The sequence below is a fragment of the Myxocyprinus asiaticus genome, chromosome 50 (assembly GCF_019703515.2).
Source record: "Myxocyprinus asiaticus isolate MX2 ecotype Aquarium Trade chromosome 50, UBuf_Myxa_2, whole genome shotgun sequence".
In the NCBI taxonomy this organism is placed as follows: domain Eukaryota; kingdom Metazoa; phylum Chordata; class Actinopteri; order Cypriniformes; family Catostomidae; genus Myxocyprinus; species Myxocyprinus asiaticus.
This window is the reverse complement of record NC_059393.1, coordinates 17341946-17368756: the sequence shown is the minus strand read 5'-3', so window position 1 is coordinate 17368756 and position 26811 is coordinate 17341946. Positions and strand designations below refer to the sequence as shown.

Below are 26811 nucleotides of genomic sequence, written 5' to 3'. Positions count from 1 at the left end.
AGTGGTGGGTAGTAAATGATTGTCAGTACCTGGAGACAAGGAGTCAACTGTTTAGAGGTTAAATTTGTGTCCTTAAGAAGTGGGAGTGTACCGAGCAGACTTTTTCGGCACACTTGTGCTGCCCTAAAACAGCTGGCGCAAGAGAGAGAGAGAAAGAGAGAGAAATGAGGGAAGAGTTGAGAAGATCAGAACTGAAAGCAAAGCAGAAACTAGAACAAGATGGCATTTGACTGGTGGCCTCCTTGTAACTAAATATGATTTTATTTTACTTAAAATTAGTTTTTAAAGGGTACATATGGCTGTTATGGGAGTCAGACCTCGGAACATAAGGTAAGATGCTTGAATAAGATCCATTTGTTTTTGTACCCCTAATTGTGTTCTCTTATTCTTAGGCATTTAATCATGTGTAGTCGTAAAATTAAAGTTGTTTGTCTAGCTTTCAAGGCCACCTGTGTCTGAGTCAGTGCATTTGGGTGGAATGGTGTGTGCCCATGCTTCTGTTAACCCTAGTGTTAAATAAATGTCAGATGAGAGAAGTGGTCCCATGCAAGCCCCCATTCCCAGCAAAGATGATTGTTTTCATTCCTGGTCTGACACAGTGACCCCCATGTGCATTGTGGGTCAACACCAGCAGGCTTATAAATAGAAGCCAATGTGATCAAACTCAATGCGTCAAAAGCCTTTTTAACAGAAACCTGGTTAAAAGAGTTTTGATTTTAGGTCTTGTTGTGTAATATGCCGATAGTTAACTTGGACTTAAGGCAGACAGTAGAGGTTGTATCATATACAGTATAATGTTTACTCATCCATTCCTTTGATATAGTCTCATGTCCTTGAATTTCTCCAGTCATCAGCAGATAAAAATACTTTCCTTATATGAGAGGCACTGTAATTAAGTATTTGTATTTTTAATGATATGGATTGGGAGCCATTCTGTACCTTGAGACTCTATTTTTGTCTTTTTATTTAGTTTTGTTTTCCAGAACTGTTCATTTCCCTTCTCTCTGTACTTTTGAAAATGAGATGATTTTTGGAATAGAAGAGTCTCTCTCCTCTTTATTCTTACCTTGTTTATGTGTATTAAGACAGTTTAACCAGCCCGATCTCATGAAAAGTCATAATAATAGTACAAGATGCGAAATGGTAAGGAATCGTACAAGTTGGCTCGTACAAAAACACACTACTTTTACTCCCATAGAAAAAAAATGAATGAACTTGCGAATTATGTTATTACAATTTTTCCTAATTTTAACCCCTAATCCAAACCTAAACCTAACCATTAAGTCTAACACATACTCAAACATCCCTAACCCTAACAATGATTTTAATAGGTAAATAACTTGTGTACACCGGCAGAAAGAAAACCATCGGGATTTGGAACAAGATGAGGGAAGTAGGTTATCGACATCAGTCATTTTTATTGCATAGGCTAAATAAATATAGAATTTCCTATCTTTAAATAAAGTGTTGGATAGGAGGCTAGCTAAAATTTGATGCCTGTATTATATCGATTTGAAATCCTGTTGGTTGATCTCTATGGGAATAAAAGGCGTAACTTTTTGTACAATATCTTCGCCATCTCGTACAAAGTTTTACAAGTTGTCATAAGACTATGTTGGAATAACTTCCTCTGACATGTATCTGAGCTTTAAGTTTTGGGAGACACTTGGAAGAAAAAGACGACCACAGTACTGGTAGGGAGTCTTAATTAAGAGTCCAATTAAATCAAATTATTCTCCCAGAAAACTCACTCATTTGTGAACCTACCTCAGAGGAAACTTGCCTTTCAGTGTTTGCTTTTTCATTTTATGTTCCAGTGGTCACAAATAATTACTGTCAGATGCCAAGTGCATGTTTCAAACACTGAACGCCTTCAGTTTATTAATTTAAAGCTGTCAAAGGCAGTTTAGGGTTAGTTTGATGACAGTGTATTGTGTTTGATGAAGGTAATAGGTTTTAAAAGCAGTTCAGTTCTGTTAAGCCAGACACCGAAATGAGAATAATGTGTCAACAAGCCCTGCATTATAGAACAGGTTTGTGTGAGGAATCGGTTACTGGTCACAGCAAAACTATTTGTTCTGCTCCAGTAGTGTTAGCAGAGTGGATCACACAAAAACTTTTTATGTGATATGCCAAAATATACATTTTTATTCTCCCTCAGGCTTGGAAAAACAACTAATCTCAAGCTGTTTCACATTTCAAGGCTATGATGGCATAATTTTTTTTTTTAGCTGTTTGTGACTTTAAAGACATATTTTAGTTGCTGTGGTCAACCTTTAAACAAGCCCTGGCCAATGCTATCTGGAAAGACTGAAAGGCAAGAAATTCTTTTTGTCAACAGAAATGATTTAACAAAACTACAGTTGGTTGAAGTATGTGGGCTGCTGGCCAAACTTTCCACTGGTCTGAGGGCAATTAAATCCTTTGTGACCGCTAATGGAGCCTCAAGGAGAAAGTTTAAATGCCCAACATATCATGCAGTAACTGATATTGATGAATTAAGGCCTGTTGGCACACAATTATTCAGTTTTCCCCTAAAAAAATAAAAAATAAAAATTCCCAGTCAAAAATGCAAATGCTTGCACTAAATTCTTTGTACTGCGAGACAGTTTCTTTCAGATTTCGATTAGATTTAAGACTTCATACATATTTGAGTAGTTTGGCTAGAAGCAAAGACTGTAATTAACTAAATACAATACAGTATTGCAGTAAAGCATTGTTACAGATAAAGACTGTGGTGATTAGAGACAATTCACTTTTTATTCAGTCTTTTAGCCTTTATTTTTCCACAAACTCCATTGAGGTCCAGACAGGAGCAGAGACCTATTTGACTGTTATAGTTTTATAATATATTACATAAACTCAATGAAAAATTTAGTTTAGGACTAAATGTATTTGAGGTAATGATTTAAGGAACTGGTAAAGGGCCTTTATTTAATAAAGGACTTTTATTTTAATAAATAACATGTTCACTTTAAACATGAAAACACTGTTTCTTGTTTCCTTCATTTCCTCCTCAGACACCATAATGCTCCAATGACTCTCTGATTTGACAATGGAGGGAGTAGTCGTATCTGAGGATGCTGAACCCCTGCCTGTTGCCTTCAAAAACACTGATGCCCACCACGGGGAGAGATTGGAACTCCAGCTGCCAGAAGATGGCTGTCCTTCCAGCACCAGCCCAGAACTTGGCTCCCCTTCTTCCACCTCATTGCCTCCTAATCAGCAAGCCCATGGTTCTGCAGTATCAGCACTCCAGTCCAAGGTCAAGGCTCTCTCCAAACACAAAGTTGTTTTGAAAGAACCTGGAAACAAGAGTCAGGACAAGAGGAAGGTTCCAGGGACCTTCATGTTGGGATACACTCTCACTGACGCTTGGGGCTCCAGCAGCAGTGATGAGGATACAGAACCTTGCAAATCTCTGATGTTCCTCTTAGGAGAACCCAAGACTCAGGTAGACTTTGTAGAGAGAGGAGATCTTGTAGATTATGATCCCATCTATTCTGCAGCCATGCTGGCAATTCCCTGTGGCCTTGGAGAAGAAGCAAGCTTGGAAAACCTCTCGAGTGATGTCTGTAGTACTCAAGATAAGGCTTTCCCATCCGATAAACCATGGATGCCACCTAAGTGCTTCTGTAAATCCATTAGGCCAGAGATGCCGCTTTCAAATGGGGAAGTTTCCGTGGTGAAAGACAGACCAGTTGGAGGAATCTTACCTTGGTCCATTGGCTCCAAAATAGGCCACAAGTTTCAAAGGGAACTGCAAAGGTCTGACAGCCTAGAGAGCCACCTATGCAGGTACAATCAAATTGAGGTAGGACCAGCCATGCTGCAAAGCGGACTCTGGCGGGCCGACAGCTTGGAGAGCGTGTGCAGCAATGGTAGCTCACTGTCTTTGGCTGAGAGGGTAGAGATGAACCGCAGCCTTCTCAAACAGATGCTGCAAAAAGCCCAGAACAAAAACGCAGAGGGTGGTCAGGTGCCGAACTCAGAGCAGATGCTAGATAACCCAACACACTTTGGAGGAAGAGGTAAAGAGATCGGTAGCTGTGATTTTGAGGCTGTAGAAGAGGCTGTTTACAGCAAGCATATTTTGCATCTGTCTGTTCTTTTTTCAGTTGTTTTCCTATGTAAACATGTGCTAGTGTTGTGCTGTGTCTCGCTGTTTTTTTTCAGCATCTTGTGCTAGAGCCCCAGGTTTTTTTTAGATGCTGTGTCAAGTTAAAAAGAACTTCAACTTTTAAAAATGCGACACCTGCATTTTGTTCTATGCATTGTGCTGCATTTAGCTTTTTTAGCACTATAACTAATTTGGTCTGAACAGCCCCTAAGGGCCCAAACATACTTCACGCAAGTATGTAAACGCAGTGGTCCTGTTGTACATACATAACGTGCACTCTTGCGTTGCTATGGTGGTTACAAACCTCGGACCACAAGGGGGCGAAATAGTTTTTTAGGCACCACGAATCTGGATGTTGTGGAGTCAACATGTCGACAGTTGAGGAGTGTGTGCTTTTGTATTTTTTGAAAAGATGACAGAAAATTTTTTGTATAATCTAATTTGTTCTGCAAGACTCTCCTCAAATTGCTGCTCTGCCGTGACAGTTGTTGATTAAAAAAAGAAAATCCGCAGTAGCGAACCTTGCGGCAATGCTGAGAATACAGCATGTACTTGCATCAGGTTATGAATTGCGCTCTGACACATTTCACAACTCAGCGATGCGTGAAATCGAGCTTACGTAGCAAGATGCGTCTGCGTTCACGTACTTACATAGTGTATATTTAGGCCTTAAGATTTAAGACCTAGGGCCCTATTTTAAGAGCGCTGGCACTAAGCGCAAAGTCCATGGGCATGGCCATGAAGTTTTGGTATTTTCGTGAAAGCATGCACAAGTCTAGGTGCAAGTGGGCTTGGTGAAATCGTGTGCACAATGTGCATATAGGCTGGGTCAAGTGCAATTTAATTCAGAGGTTCTTCTCCGGTTATTCCACCATCTGCATCCTATTATATAGTCTATTGCCTCAAGCACCAGCGATATAAACAAAGACATACATTCATAAGATGTTGGTAGTGTAAATGGACTGTACTGTATGCTATGAATTAGAAGAATTGAAAATTACATTGTTTTGTGCATTAACTGCATAATGAATGACACGCTCCTTTTATACAAATGGAAAATGTTATTCTTGTCAGAATTTGGACATACGCTTCATTAAATTATAGAGAATGTAAGTATTATTAACAAATTAAACCAAAAAATATTTCAAAAATTCAAATTACATTTCAAACTAAAGGAAAATATAATCAAAATAATGAAGTGGTCAAAAAAATCATACCAAATTCAAACATTTTTCCCTCTCCAACATCTTCCTCCGGCCCCTTTTGCAGCGACTTAAAAATCACTCTGCGACAACAGGTGGAAAAATATCAATACAAATTATATCATAAATACAATTGTAAATATAAACATAATAATATAACTGACAAATAAACCATGACCTTTAGATGCTTTAAAACAAATCTCATAAATGTTTGTTTTATAAAACGGCTTCAATAGTGAGGGGATTTAATTTTATTTTTCACTATATTTTAAGAGTTTGGACATAAATTTTATTACCACCTGCTGGTGAAATCTCCAAACTGCAAATGCAGGAACTGAATTTAAACTTTTCGCTGGGGTAAGATGTGTTTTTGAAAGTGCAGTGACCTACAGTTGAAGTCAGAAGTTTACATACACTTAGGTTGAAGTCATTAAAACTAATTTTTTAACATTTCATATTAGCAAACTATAGTTTTGGCAAGTCGTTTAGGACATCTACTTTGTGCATGACACAAGTAATTTTTCCAACAATTATTTACAGACCGATTGTTACACTTTTAACTGACTACATCACAATTTCAGTGGGTCAGAAGTATACATACACTAAGTTAAATGTGCCTTTATTTTTCTGGAAAATTCCAGAAAATTATGTCAAGCATTTAGGCAATTAGCCAATTAGCTTCTGATAGGCTAATTGGCTAATTGGAGTCAATTTGAGGTGTACCTGTGGATGTATTTTAAGGCCTACCTTCAAACTCTGTGCCTCTTTGCTTGACATCATGGAAAAATCAAAAGAAATCAGCCAAGACCTCAGAAAACAAATTGTGGACCTCCACAAATCTGGTTCATCCTTGGGAGCAATTTCCAAATGCCTGAAAGTACCACGTTCATCTGTACAAACAATAGTACGCAAGTATAAACACCATGGGACCACACAGCCATCCTACCGCTCAGGAAGGAGATGCATTCTGTCTCCTAGAGATGAATGTAGTTTGGTGCAAAAAGTGCAAATCAATCCCAGAACAACAGCAAAGGACCTTGTGAAAATGCTGGAGGAAACAGGTAGACAAGTATCTATATCCACAGTAAAACTAGTCCTATATTGACATAACCTGAAAGGCTGCTCAGCAAAGAAGAAGCCACTGCTCCAAAAATCTTGCTTTTTGGAGAAATGTCCTCTGGTCTGATGAAACAAAAACTGAACTGTTTAGCCATAATGACCATAGTTATTTTTAGAGGAAAAAGGGTGAGTCTTTCAAGCCGAAGAACACCATCCCAACAGTTGAAGCATGGGGGTGGCAGCATCATGTTGTGGGGGTGCTTTGATGCAGGAGGGACTGGTACACTACACAAAATAGATGGCATCATGAGGAAGGAAAATTATGTGGATATATTGAAGCAACATCTCAAGACATCAGCCAGGAAGTTAAAGCTCAGCTGCAAATGGGTCTTCCAAATGGACAATGACCCCAAGCATACCTCCAAATTTGTGGCAAAATGGCTTAAGGACAACAAAGTCAAGATATTGGAGTGGCCATCACAAAGCCCTGACCTCAATTCGACAGAAAATTTTTGGGTAGAACTGAAAAAGCGTGTGCGAGCAAGGAGGCCTACAAAACTGACTCTGGAGGAATGGGCCAAAATTCCAGCAACTTATTGTGAGAAGTTTGTGGAAGGCTACCCAAAAGGTTAAACAATTTAAAGGCAATGCTACCAAATACTAACAAAGTGTATGTAAAATTCTGACCCATTGGGAATGTGATGAAAGAAATAAAAGCTGAAATAAATCATTCTCTCTACTATTATTCTGACATTTCACATTCTTAAAAAAAAGTAGTGATCCTAACTGACCTAAGACAGGGAAAGTTTTCTACAATTAAATGTCAGGAACAACAACATTGCTTTCAACCAATCAGTTTTCAGTGTGGACAAAGGGACAGGTTTAGGGTTAGGCTTTGGGCTGGAGTTAGGGGCTTGTAAACCATTTTTATCAACTTATCCTTTCCTGTACTTTTATGGGTAGTTCATGGTGAGGGTAAGGGTTGGCAGGTTAAGGATAAGGTTAGGGCTATGTTTCCTAGACACAACTATGTTGTTCCAAGGCCCATCAAAATATGTTGATCCAGGAACCTGTCTTACTTGGCAAAATCACTGTGAAATCCATTTCGATTCGGACAGTACTTAAATCAGAACAGCTATCTTGTTTCCGGAGGCTCAGATGTAAGCTGCTTTATCTAATGTAACGCAAGGTACAATATATAGCAACATTAATCTGAGGTTATCAAACAGGTGTTAAATGCCATTAACACATGCCTGATGAGATGACACTGTCTCCTTTAACACGTTTCCATGTTACTCATCAGGATTACATGCACTGGACGTGCATGACCTCCATAATGAAGCAGAGTTCATATAGACACAAGAGCTGGATAATCCAGATATGAGAGGACAGAAGGATAAGAATGAGAATTACACAAATTAAAAAGAACTCGGATAAAGAGGTAGAGAGATAAAGAAATAAGAAGGTAAGGAGAGAGAAAACAGATGCATTGTGGTGTGTTTGTTCTCTTTCTTTTTTCACTTTCACTTTCGCAGCACCAGATGTTGACAGAAACATGACCTTGTAATGACAAGTGAGATAAACAACTGGCTTTTTGCTGTAGGGCTAACACAGTTCTCTCGATTTAAAATAGAAGCTGCACAATAGGGGAATTGTGGTATACTGGAGGGCATAGGGAAATTAATTGTACTGCCATCTTATTTTTCGACAACATTGTAGTTATTTTATTAATTTAATGGTCACTTTGTAACCTGGATTCAAACATCTTTGCTGGTATTTGAGGAGAATGACATTCGTTTTTTGAATTGTGTTATCAAGGACATCTTAAAGAATGATTCATCATATGCAGTGTACAAATTAGCTATACAATGACTTTCAGGGGTCAAATAAAAAAAAAAAATAAAAAAAATGTTTCTATAAGTTACTTTCGGGACACAACCCAAATTGTCTGTTATCGCCCCTAGAGTGGTTAACGAAACATCCACTATCTTAAAGACTACTTTTAACAAAACTATTTTATAGTTTTTTTGCAATATATTTCTGATAAGTAAATCAATAATAGAGTGACAATAAATAAAAATGACAATACTAGTGTTTTGTCTAAGTGCAGTCCGATACTGATAGGAACATGCTCGAACAGCCAGCTGTTGCTATTGCTACCTCCTCCGGCAAATGCAACTTCTGTTCACGAGTGTCTATTTTGCATCAGGTGAAAATACACACTCTGATTTTGTTGAAACATTCCATATGTAACATGTAGAATTAACTGTTCTGTTTATGTACTCTTTCCTGTTTTCTCTTACCACAGGTATCTGTGGCCTGAATGACAGTGATTGGGATTCTGGGATATCCCTCCAAGGTAGTGAACCAAGCCAAAGGTGGGCAGCACAGATTGATGCTCTCACATTACTGTTATACACATTCTATGTTTATTTAGCTTCTCAGAGTGCTAATTGGGTATCAGTGCTTTACTCTTTTATTCTGCAAGATTTCTGTGACTTTCAAAAGTAGTGCGCTCTCATTTCTCTTAAAAAACAGCATCACCACATGTCTAAATGCACAATGCAGTGCAAGCAGCATACAGTACAAGAGGGAATGTGAGCTCTGGAGAAAAAAGCTGCTGATTTTTTTTTCACAAGCAGAGGACCAAGATCATATCATTGACTTTTCCTGCCTCTCCGTCAAATTGAACTTCACCAAAGGAAATAGCTAACCAAATTGTTTAATTTTAACATTCCTTTTGCATTACACACTAAACAGTGTTAAATCTATCAAATAATAAAGTTTCCTGTTAATTATATAAGTAGTAAGGGGGGACACATTATGAGACACAAATGGCACTGAGTTTTCTGAGAATGACTCTTATGATTGCTTGAATGATTTCATAAACTTTATGAAATCATACTGTTTAACCTCCTGAGACCCCCGCATGACTGCTGTGTGCATTTTCCATTTCCCTTTTTGATTTTTAATTAATAGGACCTAATTAACGAGCAAAAAATAAAAAATAAAAAATATATATTTTTCTAGAGCAAATAGTTTTCATAAAAATTGATGTTCACATATGTGGACAGCTTGGACTAAGTTGTGAAATTTTAAGTAATACCAAGCTATAGAAAGTCAGATTTGTTTCATCAAATAGTTTATTATGTGTCCAGGAGTGTTGGTTATTCATGTTTTTGAGACGTTATAGACATTAGACAGCTGATTTTCTATAAAGCTGATTAAATAATTCTGTTTAAAAGTAATGGTTAAGATAAAATTATACATTATAAAATTCTGAATCTGTGTAATGATTTATCATTGTCCCATGTCTGCCAAACATGTTGAGTGGTTCAAACATCATCTGCAGCCTGAAACTGAACTTTTGGTCAGATTTTAGGAGTGAATGCACTTAGCTGCATAGAAAGCTATGATGCACCCTTGCTCCCTGTTTAGTGAATGACTTAACCTCCAGTGTGCTGTCTGTCTGCACTGGTCTCAGAACAATTAGAAATGCACCTTGTTTTCATCCAAACTCCATATAAAGCCTCTGAAAGCAACATTTTTCAGCTTTTGCATGAATACATTTATTCTTAATGTGAAAATGCATAGTAAATACAGTATATAGGAATGCTTTTATTAATGTTAATGAATGGAACCATATTGTACAGTGATAACAAATAAAACAATAACAAAATGTATATTAAAATGAAGTGAATTGACCTACAGAGATGTGTTATAGTTGAAAAATATTCAAAATAACTAATGTTTTTTCAACTTTTGAGGGAACCCGGTTCTAATTTAAACATATGTGGACATCCTGTTTATCAGCACGCTGACGTATGAAAAATGAACAGATTTTTTAAAGTCGCATATCAAACTAAACTAAAGACGCTACTCTTTACAACCAAACAGGTTTTAATAAAAAAACTTAGAGGTTTCTTACCAGTGGCACTTGTGAATTGGTGCTGCGCCAGTAGCAGCGCTTCCTGTATATCAACGTTATGCTGTTGTGTCACGTGACGCGATGCACCAGAAGTTTAACCCTTAAATGACAGTATAGAGTCTTGCGAACAGTATTCAGATGTTTTTAATTCATTAAAATTATGTGTTGCATATAGCAAAGCCAAAATATGAGGTTACGGTCTTAGTATGGCCATATTTCTATATTAGATTAAAAAATTGCTATTTATTGTTTGTCATCTTGGACTTACAGTGATACCTAGTGGTGAGGATGCAGCATCATTCAAAATCAATAGTTTTCAGTTACAGATGCCATTTTAGAAATGCACTAGTCACAATCAGCCATGATTAATTTAATCCAAGAGTGAAAGTGTCCAGTAACAGGGCGGTTACAGAGATTAAGCAAATAGTATTCAGCAGGTCATGTGATTCTAAAATGGCAGCCCCCACGTGCGGACCCTCTCCATGTAGAATAAAACAGCTTTTATAAGGTTATTGATATGACTAGAGTCCTCAACTCATGTGAGTGGTCATGATTTTATACTGTAACGAGTTCATGATGGGGTGCGAGGAAGCAGGAGTCGGCGAAATCCAATACAAAATGTATTTATTATCACAAAAAAAACAACAACTTGTTTTTCAGCGCAATCTCAAATGTTCATGGGAACAGCACAGCCTTGGGGTGTGTGCGTAGCTCTCTCTCTCCCTCACTGGTGTCTGGCTCGCTCTTAAATCTGTTTCCAGCTCTCACTGCAATGACAAACAGCTGTTAGAGACAATCATTGCCAGGTGATGATCCTTACCCTTCTCATCTCCTGATCTCGCTCTCCATTTACAAGCTGGCGCTCAACCACGCCCCTACCACCACATACCCTTACCGCTCGACTCAGGCCAGGGAGCCATCCGGCCTGCCCAGTACTCCCCCCCCCCCACCACCCCTACCCCCCAATTTCTGGAGAGGAAGTCTGCAACAGCGATCTGTGCCCCCGGCCTGTAGACCACATTGTACTTAAAAGGCTGAAGAGCCAGTATCAATGGGTGATCCGTGCATTGGTATCCTTCATGCAATGGAGCCACTGGAGCGGGGCGTGGTCCGAACAGAGGGTGAAGCCCGTCCCAGGAGATAGTACTGAAGGGTGAGGACCACCAACTTGATGCCCAGACACAACGGTGCTGTACCTCACCTCTCGCAAAAGCTTCTGGATGATGCTGAGTGGTTTGCCGTGAGTCCCGCCCTTCGCAGCGACCTCAGAACCACCCTCAGATGATGCATGTGCCGCTGCCAATCATTACTGTATATAATGATGTCATCCAGATAGGCGTATGTGGAGTGTGGTCTGAGGACTCCGTCCATAAGGTGCTGAAACGTAGCCGGGGCCCCAAACAAATCGAACGGAAGGGTCACGAATTAGTGTAAGCCAAACGGTGTGGAGAAGGCTGTTTTCTCACGGGACATTGGTGTTAAGGGGATCTGCCAATAACCCTTCATTAAATCCAGTGTCGAATAAAAGTGAGGCCCCCAACCAATCGAAATTTGATACACGTCAAATTTAGACACCGCAATGGCCTTTCTATAATCCACACAGAACCGGATCTAGCCGTCGCTCTTCGGAACCAGCACCACCGGGCTGGCCCAGTCACTGTGGGATTCTTCTATTACCCCCATATCAAACATGGCCTTTAATTCTTTTTTTTAGCTCGGGTACTTTGTAGGGATGACTGCGTACCACTACCTCTGGGGTTGTTTCGATATGGTGTTTTATGAGGTCCGTACGACTGTGAAGGGACGAGAACACGTCCAAGAATTCTCTTTGCAACCGGGCCACGTCCGTGACTTGTGACAGTGAGAGGTGGTCTCTGGGTGCCGCGACTGGCTTTTAAGTTCACCTCAGGCCTGAGCTCCTCCCTCTCTGGTACCACTGTCACCAAAGCCATGGGGACTACCTCCCTCCACTGTTTTAAGAGGTTGAGGTGGTAAATTTGCCGTGCTCCGTCCCTATCCATTTGTTTAACCTCATATTCGACTTCCCCAACTCACCGTGTGACCACAGCTTGATACAAGGACTTTATCTCCCTGTGTAAATTCCCATAGCTGAGCTCCCCTGTTATACAGCCGGGACTGACGTTCTTGAACCTGTAGCAAATTCTCCTGTGATAGTTGCCCCAGTGTGTGGAGTTTTGCTCTCAGGTCAAGAACATATTGAATTTCGTTTTTACTGGTTGAAGGTCCCTCCTCCCAGTTTTCCCTCACGACATCTAAGACACCACGAGGCTTATGCCCATACAATAATTCAAATGGGGAGAGCCCTGTGGTGGCTTGCGGGACCTCTCGAACTGCAAATAACAGGGGTTCAAGTCACTTATCCCAATTCCGGGCATCTTCGTGTACAAACCTACAAACCATGTTTTTCAGGGTTTGATTAAACCGTTCAACCAAGCCGTCCGTTTGCGGGTGGTACACGCTTGTCCGAATCGATTTAAAACACAATAATTCATACAGCTCGCGTAGTGTAGGTGACATAAAAGTAGTGCCTTGATCAGTGAGGATTTCTTACGGAATCCCCACTCAGGAGATGATACTGAAGAGTGCCTCCACAACACTACATGTTGAAATGTTGCGTAGATGCACTGTTTCCGGATATTGCATTGCATAGTCCACCAGAACCAACACAAAGTGATGTCCACGTGCCATCCGCTCTAATGGCCTGATGAGGTCCATACCAATTCTTTCGAAGGGGACCTTGATCAAAGGAAGTGGGTGCAAAGGTGCTCTTGGTGTAGCTGGCAGATTCACCAACTGACATTCACGGCATGCCGCACACCAGCTCCGAACATCCCTGCAAATGCCCGGCCAAAAGAAATGGGCCATTAGACAGTTCAGTGTCTTTTACTGCTCTAAGTGACCCGCCATCGGATTATAACGAACAGCCTTGAAATTTCCTTGAAATGCACACACCAAAATTTCCTTGAAATTTTTCTTGAAAATTTTCAAATTTTCAATTTTCAAAAGTTCAAAATTTCCTTGAAATTTTGGTGTGTTCGTAGCTCTCTCTCTCCCTCATTGGTGTCTGGCTTGCTCTTAAATCCATCTCCAACTCTCATTGCAATGACAAACAGTTGTTAGAAACAATCATTGCCAGGTGATGATCCTTACCGTTCTCATCTCCTGATCTCACTCTCCATTCACAAGCCGGCGCTCAACCACACTCCTACCACCACATATACATATGTTTAAAATGTACAATTCATTTCTTTAGGAGCAAAACTTTTTAAATGGGGAAAAAATTATGATATTCATGAGTGATATTCAAACATGTTTGATCATATAAACATAGTCATAGGCCTGTTTAGCGCATCACAGTCAGGGAAAAACCAAACACACACACACACACACACTCAACCTCCGTCAGCCTAATTAGCGGTGACGGCCTGCTCCACTTAATCCCCCCCCCCACCCACTTTGCACAGGAGCTGACATGTATCTTTCTGTCTGTCTCTCTCTTCGGACATCCCACAGGGCCTTTGTGTTGGGCAATGACCTTCCGCTAAGCCCTCGCCATGAGCAGGCCAAACGACTGCTGGAGAGAGCGCGTATGAAGGCCCGGTCCAACCCTCTCAAAGCCGACCACACCATCCTACCCGTCCAGAGGGACAACCCGTAAGTTTCCGTTGTCTATTTCTCTTTACTCCTTGTTGGTTTGTTGGGGTTTGAGGTGGGGGGTTGAGATTTAGATGCGTATGCATCATGGGAAGGGAGGGCGTCTACATGTGGCTCTCTTCACATCAAAACAAGGAAACCCTTGCTTGCTCACACTTGGAAGTTTGGGTGTGGGTTTGTGAGGGGAATGTAAATCTTGGACTGTATTATGTGGTGCTGGACTGAATTGTCTTTTGCTAAGGGTGGAGAGGGGCAGCTGATAAAGGGGAGGGGGGAAGTGTTCAGTGAATTTTTAGTCCCCTTTTTAGAAGCAACAGGTGCTTCTTTCTTTTACACAAGCAGTGTTGTGGACAAAACACTGCATTATAAAAATTCTTTATAAGGTTGTATCTTCTGTGTAGTTTTATGAAGCGGATGCTTCAAGAAGCACAGAGGCAATGCACAAATTATGACAGCATTTTCGTTTTTGGGTGAACTATCCCATTAAGGTGAAGGATCTTTGTTTCTATTTCACAATAACACTAAGATGTCCATTCGATGGTAACAGTGAAACAGCAGTGACAGCTACATCTGTAATCAGAAAGATAATATTAGTCTGAATTTAAAATTTTAAAAGGGTGTCCTCTGTATTTCCAAGCTGTTCTTCTTGGCTCCACTTCTGCCTGCCATGTTGTATAATTCAAGTTGTCTTATATAACACGTGTACACATGGCTGGTGCCTCAAAATCCCACTTCCCCATCCAGCGCTCTGTTCTCTACCTCAGCACTTTCACAAAAAGACAGTCGAGTTTCATTGTTTGGTATGACGACAAGCGGTGTGCGTTGCATGACAGCATCCAGAACAGATTATGGCAATTTCAGATGTCACAAAGAAACAAGACACGTAGAGAGAAGAATAATATTCATGGGTTTGTGTGGATGCTATTAGTTTTATTTAGCCACAAATTAGCATATTTGATTAACTTTTCATAAAGCAATTCAATTAAAAAAAATGTAAAGTAAAAAAAACAAAACAATAAACCAAACGAAAGGATAAACAAAGCAAATTAAAAAAAATATTATTATTATAAATAAATAAAATTACATTTGCTCATTCACATTTTGGTTTGGATAAAAAAAAAAAAAATTTCAATAGGCAACAGAGAGATTAAAATTCTCATTTCTAAACTCTCTCTCCGGCTCCTGATTTAAATTGGAGCTCTGATGAAACTGCTTTGTGTTTTTGCTCCACTACACCTGTCATGTCTGCCAGCTGTTACTTTCCCCTCTCCATAATTCCCTCTCTGCTTTTCCTTTTTGGGGAAAACAGCTCAGTGATGCTGGGTAAACTGCTGTCATCTTGCTCAGGGTAAACTTAACATTTAGCTGTGTCTTGTGGGATTGGTTGTTTAACACACACTCACTGCTCTATAAAGTCCCTAAGGTTTCACAAAACAGTGCTCAAAGTTTAATGGGCATAACAATTCCCACTGCACAACAATATTTTCATCTGCATGTAGGCTACCTGTAGATTACTATTCCATAGTTTTAGCAAAGACAGAATGTAAAAAGGGGCTAGTTTTGTGTTTGCATTTGCTTTTTATGTGGTGCAAAATTTTTGTCATAACATAGAGCTGATGATATTGAAATGCCTTGGGTACTGAGGACAACCTTCTTTAAATGAGTAAAAAAGCAGGACAGGAATGCTGAGGCCACGTACAGAGGAGAAGTGTCTTTTTCTGCATATTCTTTGTATCCAAATGCACAAGAATGCAATTAATTTCATGTGTTTGTATGTGTGTGTACAGGGAGTTGCTCTCCTGGGTTGGTGTACCCTTACACCAGGCTCCTCTTGCAGGGAAGGAAGGCGTGGCGGTGGTCTCGGGAAACCTCAGTGACTCTTCTAGTGGCGACTCTGCAGGTGGAACCCGGCATAGACACGGTCAGTCCCCTACGCGTGTGCGATTCGAAGACGAATCGGAGAAAGATGCTGAAGTGCGCTACCTGGAACGACTACGTCAGCGTTGCAGAGCTGGAGAAAGAGCACAAGGCCTGTTGGTGTCCAAACCCACCTTGTCCTCGTACATCAATGGACATACAGAGATGGGACATGGCTCAAGTGATTCGATATTCTGGAAGGCAAAAGCCAAAAGGAGCTTAGCGAATGGCAATGGCCATTACAAAGGTCCGGTACCAGAGGCGGCAAGTAGACAGTGTGATTTTTGCGGGCCCTTTTTTAATGAGGGCCACGGGCCTAGTCTGATCTTGAACTCTCTGTCTTTACCGCAAGCAAATGGTGAAGTCGAAGGTAAGAAAATACCTTGCTGGGTGGCTCCCACACTTCCCAATCGCCTTGTCCGCATCGAACAGGTTAAGGAGACTTACACTGGGACAGCGAGTTCTGTAATTGTCCAGAGCGATGGAACACATTGCAGCCCTGAGATCAGTGCAGATAACTTGAGCACAAGAGGAACATTCCAGAAGCTGAAAAATAAGGTGAGGAAACTACAAAACAAGCAGGAACCCTTGTACGTCAATGGTGTCATAGCTCCAACACCTCCAAACTGCAACAAATTCACACCTAATGGAACTCAGATGTGTCTGTCAAACGGAATAGCAACACTGCCACTCAACCCCTATGCCACAGATCCACCTGGACCAATGAGGATAACGGACACATGTAGCCCTTCATCCTGCAGCAAAGGCTCTGTGGCTCCTCCCTTGCCTCCAAAAGGAGAGCCCCCCAGTTCCCACCTTCCCCAGCTGACGACTCCACCTCTACAGCCTAAAAAATCAGCTCTGAAATCCAGCTCCAAGAACCGTTCAAGTGGTCAGCGGACAGTCACACTCATGTCCTCACCAGAGTACCATGTGGTGCATCTGCACTCCTCAGAGGCAGTGGGCACTGTGGAGAGTTGTTCGCATGAACATCCTTCTGCTGGGTTGGGTAGCTGGGAGGACAGATCTGTGTTGGCGACTCCTGGTCCCCTTGGGCCCTTATCTAGAATGAGCCCAGTTAATTGTGATCGAAACTTACCCTTTCAGGGAGAAGAAAGGTCTCAAACAGCAGGTTTGTTCATTTTAATGGTCTAATAGCATTTAAAAATGTATTATTATTGTCATTTAGAAGACATTTTTAGCCAAAGTGACAATTCTCCTGGAACAACAAGTGGTTTAGGGTCGTGTCTAGATGGTAACACTTGTTCTCCTAAAGGCCTTAAGATATTCACACGCAATATTTATACACTTGGTTTACTTGGAATCCTACAGGAACCCGAACATTAACCTCGACAGCAGCTAATGCAAATTTCATGATACTTACTCTGAACAAAATTTACTGTATAGACATGACTAGGGTAAAATGCCTCGCTCAAGGTCACACTAATAACTCGTGCATCACCCCTTGTAGGACCTAAACCAGGAGCCTTCAGGATAATAGTCCTGAAATTAAACCACTCTGACACAAATCCGTTTTTCAAGACATCACCACTTTCCCTTTGTTTGCTTTTTTGTTGTTAAGGCCGAAACATACACTACACAAGTACATGAACTGGTGCTTCTAACTACGCTAGCTCAATTTTGTGCATTGTTGCGTTCCAAAATGTATTAGACCTCAATTCATAACACACCACAAATTCAATAACTTACGTGTTGCAGTCTCAACATTGCCACAAGAGGTGCTATAGAAGACATTAATGTAAACTGTCTGCTTCTACAGTGAGTTTTCTCTTCCAAGCTAGCTACTGTCATGGCAGAGAAAGAGTTTAAAAAGAATATTGCTGAGAAAGTATGTTAAAGTCAATAAGTTATAGCAACTTACATGAATAAAAACACATTCAGTTTAATGTCACAGACTTTTGAAAGTAACTCTATCGCCCCCTTTGGTACTGAGTTTGTTAACGCCACAGAAAGGCAAGACTGCACGTTAAGCATGTTCAACCAGACAAAGTGTTGGCAATGTGTTGGCAAAGTGCTCGCATTTATGTAAAGTATGTTTCTGGCTATAGGATGATAAACAACAGCACAAAATCACTACTCAACAGTTTCTAATGCATCACAAGTAACAGATGTCTCATATCTTTTAATACATATTTGATCTTGATGCCGCAAAGGATGAAACTAATGTTTACCCTAGTGAATGTTAGATTTCAAATACATGTTCGCACAATGTAATCTATAAATTAATTAGCTTTAACCAGAAACAGGATGAAATTCCTGGTAGACCTATGTGCCCTGCTTCAGTCAGCAAGGTGTCACCTTTGAATGTGTACATGTGAGCCTCTCTTCAATGCGTTCCTGCCGCAGTGGGATTTTCCAGATCAGCAGATCTATACTGTCCTAGTGGAGTAATCCCACAGTGTGCTAGTCAATAGTGTGATCAGCAACTATTCTCTTCCTGTCTCTCTCACTCACCGACCCCTTCAGCAATTTTTCCACCTTATGTGTGGCCACTTTGACATGTATGTTTCAGTTATATGCTTCACAATGTTATTTTCAGGGTTCCCACATATTTTGAATTTCCATGTCTTTTCCAGGCATTTGTGATTACTGGATATTTTTGTAAAAATAATTTTGTAGGGATTGCACTCACAAAGAGCAATTTCTAGCCGATGAAATATACAGCTTAACATAACAACAACATTTTAATTCACTATAGTGATTTCTATTTCCTGTAATTACTGTAATTTACACATAATTATACTCAATTAAAACCCATTGTTAATGTGGATTTGTTGTACATTATGAAAAGTAACCCATTTCATTTCATCCATCATCCCTTGGTATGTACAGCTACGTTTTCTGTTTCTACTAAGATATGGAACAGCTTCAGGCTACAGGACAGATGGGATCTGATGCATTATCCAGCAGTGCTGATTCAACCCAAACTCGTCTGAATGATGGACACATCAGAGGGCCAATCAGACCAGTCCATCAAAGGGAGAACAGCCCACAGTGAGTACAGAGGGAAAGAAAGAGAGGGTGTAACAGATGAATGTTCTGTTTCACAGACACTACTGGTAAAACCGACCCTATGCAAGTGCAACCTCCCTCTCTATAATCCCCTTTTTAGGTTTTGACTTTAACTAACTAGATCCTTTGCAAAGTTATCCAATCCCGATTTAATTTCCGGGCCCCACAATCATACGGATTGCTCTGGCACTTCAGGCTCAAAGTAGGTCAGGAGAGATGTGGGCCAGGCTTCCCTTCTTGTGCCATGCTTGTCTATTACCTTGCTGCACTCTAGTGGTTAAGAACCACAATTATACAAACATTAAAATGAATTACTTAAATGCAGTTTATTCATTCCAGCTAAAAGGGACAAAAAGAGAAAAACATGTAGAGAAAGTGATTTGCTTCTTTAATTCAAACGAAATTGACCACAAAAAATATACAACATATTTTGATGCCAGATTATGCATTGAATTCTCATTTACAAAGAAGGCACTAGTGAATATTGTGTTGTAAACAGAGTATCCTCTTTATTAAAATTATTGTATGAAAAGATATTTATATTCATATCACATTATCAAAAGTGTTGTTTGCTGAACGGAAAACCGTTTTGTGGTCGATGCAGGGGCGTAGATTCCAGGGGGGATGTGGGGGAGGTAACCCCCCCAATAATCAAAACAAGCAACTACAGCCCCACAATGTTTATACCATGATCAATGGAAGCATGTAAATGCTTCACGTTGCAAACCTCCCCCCAAAGTTCAAGCCAAATCTACGCCCTTGGGTCGATGTGATTTGTTTCCCTTATTCAAACCATTGAGTATTACTTTCATTGCAGTATGTCAACAAAAAGTGTAGTCAATCTGTCTCTCTAAATGGCAAAACGTATAATGAAATAACCTTATTGTGACTTACTAAGAGCTTACTGTCCTGTTTTTCAGATTGGGGACAGACGCAGAGCAGCGAGAAGGACGACCCAAACTCTCCTTACGGCGGTTCTTCTCCGCCATGGGACTGAACAGTACGGGTCTGCTGGGGAAGGGACGATCCAGCAGCATGGACCAGCTCAGCCCGCACCCTAAACCCAACTCAAACCCAAGCCCAATCTCACCCTCACCCTCAACATCCCCAAGCCCCACAAACAAACACCACCACCAGCTGAAGAAAGCTCCCTCACTGCAGACCCTACAACTGGTTAGCATCTACTATACTAACTACTTGAAGTCTCTTAAAAACTTCAATACATTTTTAACGATATGAATTTGTTTCTTATTAAAGCTTTTTAGATCAGTTGATGCGAGTAGATACAGACACCAAAAACACATTTTACAATAACTTTCTCAGACTTACTATATTAAGGGGTTACATTTGAACATTTGTTGCCGAACTTTCAGACTATCTAGCCATATTTAACAAACTAGAATCACATTTTAAACATTGTGAATGCGAAAAATATTTAGACATTCCCTTTTTTAATTATTAGATTGAGTATTGTTGCTTACCTTAATTCCTCATCACACTGTCTATGGCAATTCGTGCCAAAGCCCTTCTGATGTGGATGCCTACAAGGTTAGCATGGACAATAGGCCGTTCTTTTTGAATGGATGTCTATGGAGTAGATGCTTCACACCGCTTTTGTGAGGAAACAACTCATAATTTAATGGATTAACCGCCTTTCCGCTAATCTTCAATATATTTTACATTAAACAATCCTTTTGGAGTGAACTATGTGTGGAGTTTACTATGATAAAATTGCTGTTTTATAAGAGAAGTCACGGACGATTTTACGACCGGAAGGTATCAGTTTACGGGTCTCTCCATTCATTTGTGTAGCATCAACAAACTGGCATAAAATGCTAGTTGACCGTTACAGCCGTTACGCTCTCTCCAATGATAGAACCGCGAAGGTTGTTATATCGATACTATAAAAAATCTCTGGTTCACGCCACTTATGAAAATGGTGCCGTTATTTGACATCAGACATATTTATATGTGAGATACAATAATTTGGTATTTGAACAGCTGATACTGTCAGTAATGCTCGCAATGTAAATTATTTTATATGTCAATAAAACATTGCACGACATCAGGTAGCATACATTTTTACCTTGGTACATTTCCCACCCTTTCCGCCATATTTTCGTGCACATCACATTCTGGGAACCGCAGCATTACAAAATATTTGAATGGTGACTATATTCATTATTAGGCTTTTATTTATTTTATTCATGTTTTATTTTGTAGATCAACATTTTAAAGGGATACAATTATGATGTACTAAATCTATCTTCGTATGATTTTATTTGTACATTTATTTGTTTGGTTTCAGTGTGCTGTAGGCCTTATGTGTAGGCTAATGTGGCTAGTCAGTAGAAGTTATAAATAATAAAAGCGGCTCTGACAACATCATTTCTCACCGCTAGGGTTCTCCATTTCTCCAACTGAGGAGATCATCGTCGGCTCAAAACCTTCAAATTCCCAGGAAGAAAGACCGTTCATCTGCATATACACAAGGAGATCTGCCCTGTAGCCCTGTACTGTCCAGGTATCACTTTTAACCCTTGTGCGACCTTCGGGACGTTTTTGTCTTTTTCATTTTTGTATTTTCAAGCATTTTGGCTGTGTTAATGCCAACATCATAAATTTTGCCAAAGGTGTTTATTTTGGGGGGAATATTGATATTTCAACCTCAGTTCCTATAATACATCTATAATACACTGTGTACACAAAATAGTTACACTCAGGACCTTAAGGACAAAAATGTCCCCATTGAAATCCATTAAAACTGCAATATTTGATCACAGTGCCATTAAAGCATAGAATCATGAATTCTATGATATTATACTTTCATACCAGAGTCCTGGCTTTTTTTTTATATTTTACACCAGATGGCGCCATTTTTCTCATGTTAGCCTATGGAGCAAATACATGCTTTTTTCCTATTTTCTGTTTGCTGTATTATAGAGCACTGCAGGCCAATTGAATAAATGACGCAGCTAAAATTGTGTGGGTGTGTTGGTATGGATGTCAGAGTGTGTTTTGTATGTGTGTATTGAGAAATGTGTGTGTGTGTAAAAACAACAGTGGCATTATGTAAATAAACTGTTTAAAGGGTTAAAATCCTGAAATGAATGAATATTTGGTAGTTATGATCATGATTGATGTTGGTTAAAAAAATTAACTCAATGAAAGTGGAAAATAATATTAATATATAATATTATTATGGCAGTTTTTTGACTGACATTTTTGTCCTCTAAGGACCTCTGAGTAACTTGACGCACAAGGGTTAAATACAAAATGCAAACTAATAATGTATTATTATAGAATAACCCAAACAAAAACAAACGCTTATCTTGAAATTTCTGATTCATACTACAAAATAAAAAAGCAGCCATATTGTATTATATTATATGCAATGTCTTACATATGGTTAACTTTCAAAAAAGGGCCACTATCATGATGGTAAAACTGTGGTTTTATTTGACATACTGTAAGTTGGAGTACAATGTATATATCATTATATATGAATATGGTAATCAAATATCATGTGCAAAAAACAAATATAGTTTTACAATGTGATACCATCCCTAAACTGATACTGCCATAGTAATTGTCAATATTATTTAATACTTCTGAACATAACATCACTTGATCATAATAAATTTGTCTATTTACCCCCTTGTTACCTTCGAGCGGTGAATGAAGGCAATTCGTTCTATGGAGCATGCAATGTGTTCCTGCAATGTCCAGACAGCTGTCGTGTTGTGCAAAGGGATAAGTATTTTCCATTGATTGGGTCAGCAGCAGCGATAAATAGAGAGAAAAAGAGGGAGAGATGTAGGCGGAGGAGGATAAAAATAGAGATGTGTGGGTTTGCCAAAGAAAGAAATGGAATGCGAGGAATGATCACCAGTCTACAAGCTGCTGCTAAATTCAGTCTCTAGCGCATATTAGCAGATGCTGCCCTTAAGAGTATGTGTGTTTGGGTTGTTCACAGTGCCAGATAGTGTGTTTGTCACTGCAATCGCGACTTGATAGCACCTCAGAGCACATAGTGTCAAGTCAATAATTGTTTTAATGTGTGTGTGTGTGTGGGCGGGTTTGGGTGGTTTACGAGGACATTTTTTTAGGTTACAAACTGGTAATTACAAGGGTATTACGCTATAAATGTGGTTTATGAGGACATTTCTAGTGTTCCCATAATTCAAATTTCTTAAAAAAAAAAAAAAAAAATTCTAAATAATGTTTTTTTGAAAATGTAAAAATGCAAAATGTTTTTTGTGAGGGTTAGGTTTAGGGGATAGAAACTATAGTTTGTACAGTATAAAATTGATTATGTCTATGGAGTCCTCATAAGGATAGCCAGACCAACGTGTGTGTGTGTGTGTGTGTGTGTGTGTGTGTGTGTGTTTAAGAGAGAAGGAGAGATAGCCAGAGAGGAAATCCCAGCCCCAGACTACAGCTTACATCATCTTCCTCAAGAACCAGTAAGACAGCAGAGAGATGTTACAGAGAGATTCTATAATTGGCTGCTTTCGGATCTTAGAGAGTGAGACAGAAAGAGAGAAAGAAAGATAGAAAGACAAGCTGATACACAAGGAGCAGACACATTAATACATCTGAGCATTGCCATTGTTTAAAAAAAACTATTGTTTGGATCCTATTTATTAAACTTTCACAGCTGAAATACTAGAATATCTTTGTTGTGCAATATTTTTGTAATAAAATTAATAATGATGATAGATAGATAGATATAAGAAAGATAGATAGATAGATGGATGATTAGATATAAGATAGATAGATAGATAGATGATTAGATAGATATAAGAAAGATAGATAAAGAAAGATAGATAGATAGATGATAAGGTAGATAGATAAGAAAGAAAGATAGAAAGATAGATAGATAGATAGAAATGTCCATAAAGTTTTAAGAAGCAGCTAAATCTGTCTGCATGTGTGTTTAGGAGTCTCCAGCGTGCCTTGAGTGTAGAGGATGTGGGCCGGCCAAGTGCAGTCCGCCCGGTGGGACGTGTAGCTCAGGCCTTCCCTGATGGGACCATCTTGCTGGAGCTCTCCAGACCTCCCAACGGCCCCTTCGGCTTCCTCATCTCACGAGGCAAAGGCAGACCAGACTCAGGTAAGAGGCCAAATGGAATGAGTCCAAAAATGGGGACTCCTACATAACCCTATATCTCAGGGATTTAAACAACATTGGCATATAATGCTACAAGGGTTGCTGACATCAACTGATTTTAGTAATTGACCAACCTTTTATTCATATGATATTTCTTGCATTCACGTACAACCCTGATATTCTTCACCTAGGAGATTCCTGCTAGGTGAAGAGCGTTGATGATTGGTTAAAATGTATTGTAGGTGGGGTTTGGACGCGACATTCTTTATGTATTTTCCTCAACAAACTTAGTATAAACGAAGGCTTTGTTTGACTAGAGTGCTTTGGTTCGTTCATGAGAAAAAAGTTAATCTTTTTCCATTGTATAGATTAGGCTTAAGAGATCTGATTCTGGTCATAGCTCAGTTTTGACTAAATGTGTAGTTACTGCATTTTTTACTTCTCTAATAAATGCTCAATGTCTACAGGGGTGTACGTTGAAGAAATGGGCGACAGCAATACTGAAAAGCTCTACACGGGTTTACTTGGAGTTGGGGATGAGATTCTGGAGGTGAACGGCGAAAAGGTTGCAGGACTCAGTATGGACCTGGTGACCCGTTTAATGACTCAAAACAGCACCGCTTCTATCCGTGTGCTCCGGCACCAACAGCTCCAGCGCTAATTATGAAGAGCGCAAACTTTGCGAGAGCGACCTGTTCTACTGAGTTTGTACTGACTTAGAATGATCTGTTTGGGTGATATCTAGTTGATATCTGATTGATTACTGTCAAGACTATCACAGCTGAAGTCAATGTTATGTTTTGCTGCTCTTTTGAGCTTAGATGGTCAGAACAAAACAAAAGTTTGTGCACTTTTAAGCAATGATGGAAAGCAAAGTGACGTTCCTTTACGCTGTTCCTTTACAGCAGTGGTTCTCAACCTTTTTGACTCCAAGGCCCCCCCATTGTCGGAGAAAATATTCGAAGGCCCCCCATTTAGGCTATCAGATATTTATATTATAAGATATATCTATTATAAGATATTTCCTTAAAACTTGTGAATCCAGAAATGTCTAGAACTGTATATTCTTCATAAAAAGCAAGCTGTTGAAGGGAGTATTACATTTTTAGCATTTTCAGTAAGTTGAATTATAATAATTATATAAAAAATTATAATAATCTATTATATTTTAAATAATTGTACGAGATCTTGAGGCCCCCCTGGAAGTGTGCTGAGGTCCCCTAGTGGGTCCCGACCCCCTGGTTGAGAACCACTGCTTTACAGCACTGTGCAATAATGCATTAAGCTCAATAATGCAAGTTAAGCTCAATCAACAGCATTTGTGGCATAATGTTGATTACTACAAAAAATTATTGACTCGTCCCTCGTTTATAAAAAAAAAAAAAAAAAAAAAAAATTGCGGTTACAATTAGGCACTTGCAATAAAAGTGAATTCAACCTTTAAGCTTACGTTATTATGGCAAATATACAGTGAGTTTTCTATGGTACCTCAAAAAGACCCACATTTTTTACAACCAGAATGCTTCTATTGAATTTATATTATTTTATTTCAATATTATATTGCTGTGGTACAATTAAATGAATGAAGGCCAAGCGTACTTCAAGTACTAAAGGTACATTAACTATGAAAAGATTATGAAGAACTGAAGTATTATTGTAAAGGACAATGTCAATGCATCTAGGCTTAAAGGTGTATGCCAAAAAGACCAACGAAAGATTAATGGTCTATAACATTTCATAACATTTTTTTTTCCATTTCATTCAGAGCCACAGTTGCTTTTGCATTCAGACTGCAAAATGTCTTCTCCATGCTGCTGACAAATACACAGAACTATATTGTGCTCAATGCAAAATGGTTTAAATATTCTCTTTAAAATGCTCACCAGCATAGAGCTCAACACTCAAGCTGTAATCGCATTGATCTTGAACTCCAAATGCTCTTTAGCAAATTGATTCAATATCTCTCCATGAGCCAGCATATTGTAATGCCTCTGCAGTGCAATCCAACACCATTGGTGTGCTGTCCTTAAGGATATCAGTATTACGGTACATGCAACACGAAAAGCTACCAACCTAATGTATTTTGTTACATTTATTTATGTGCTCCTATAAACTGGCTTTTGTGGGATAGCTTTGCTTTTTTCATTCTAAAATTTGTGTGCTGGAAGATCTACATTTAAATATGAAATAACCTTGTATGTTGTTTGTTTTACAATTGAGCAATATTCTTTGTTATGAATACAGTCAGGACTGAGGGCATTGTTATGCCATGTCCACACTAATTTGTATCGATTTTGCTTTTTTTATGCCTCTTATCCACACTGGAACGGTGTTTTCCGGTAACCCCCTCAATAATAATAATCAAAACAAGCAAGTACAACCCCCTCCAATATTTATACCATGATCAATGGAAACATGTAAATGCTTCACGCTGCAACCCCCCCAGTGTTCAAGCCAAATCTACGCCCTTGCCATAACTGCATACTTTGGAAAATGAAGACATTAGGAAACAAATAAAAACGTTTTAAACGTTTAAAACGGGTTCGTGTGGATGTGACCTTAGGCACAACGTGCAGCCATCGCAATCACCTTGAAAATATTCCGCATATAGCACTGCCTGATTGCTTTTAGAAAATGGTTTCTACATAGTAAAAATATTAAGGACACAACATTATTGATTTTTTATTTTTTTTAATTTATTTTTTTATTAATGACATTTTATTTCTACTTCCCTGAATTCTTTTTATAATTAACATTTTTTAAT

At 39.3% G+C, this 26811-nt stretch overlaps 1 protein-coding gene across 1 annotated transcript; it reads left to right on the top strand.

Annotated features, from left to right (window-relative positions):
* LOC127438975 (uncharacterized protein KIAA1614-like) lies at window positions 1–26768 on the top strand. The gene is made up of 10 exons (XM_051694936.1): window positions 1–330; window positions 3021–4031; window positions 8690–8759; window positions 13844–13984; window positions 15772–17033; window positions 18778–18916; window positions 19855–20107; window positions 21337–21458; window positions 23878–24050; window positions 24515–26768. Exons 2-10 carry the CDS (start codon window positions 3056–3058, stop codon window positions 24706–24708), a joined length of 3330 nt encoding a protein of 1109 aa, XP_051550896.1. The 5' UTR covers window positions 1–330; window positions 3021–3055; the 3' UTR covers window positions 24709–26768.
* Window positions 26769–26811: the final 43 nt, after the last annotated feature.

Bases quoted from the DNA above. Each gene is read 5' to 3' on its own strand.
- LOC127438975 (XM_051694936.1), top strand. From the start codon at position 3,056: ATGGAGGGAGTAGTCGTATCTGAGGATGCTGAACCCCTGCCTGTTGCC. The intron at 17,034-18,777 runs GTTTGTTCATTT...GTTTCTACTAAG, and splicing joins AGAAAGGTCTCAAACAGCAG to ATATGGAACAGCTTCAGGCT. The intron at 24,051-24,514 runs GTAAGAGGCCAA...CAATGTCTACAG, and splicing joins CAAAGGCAGACCAGACTCAG to GGGTGTACGTTGAAGAAATG.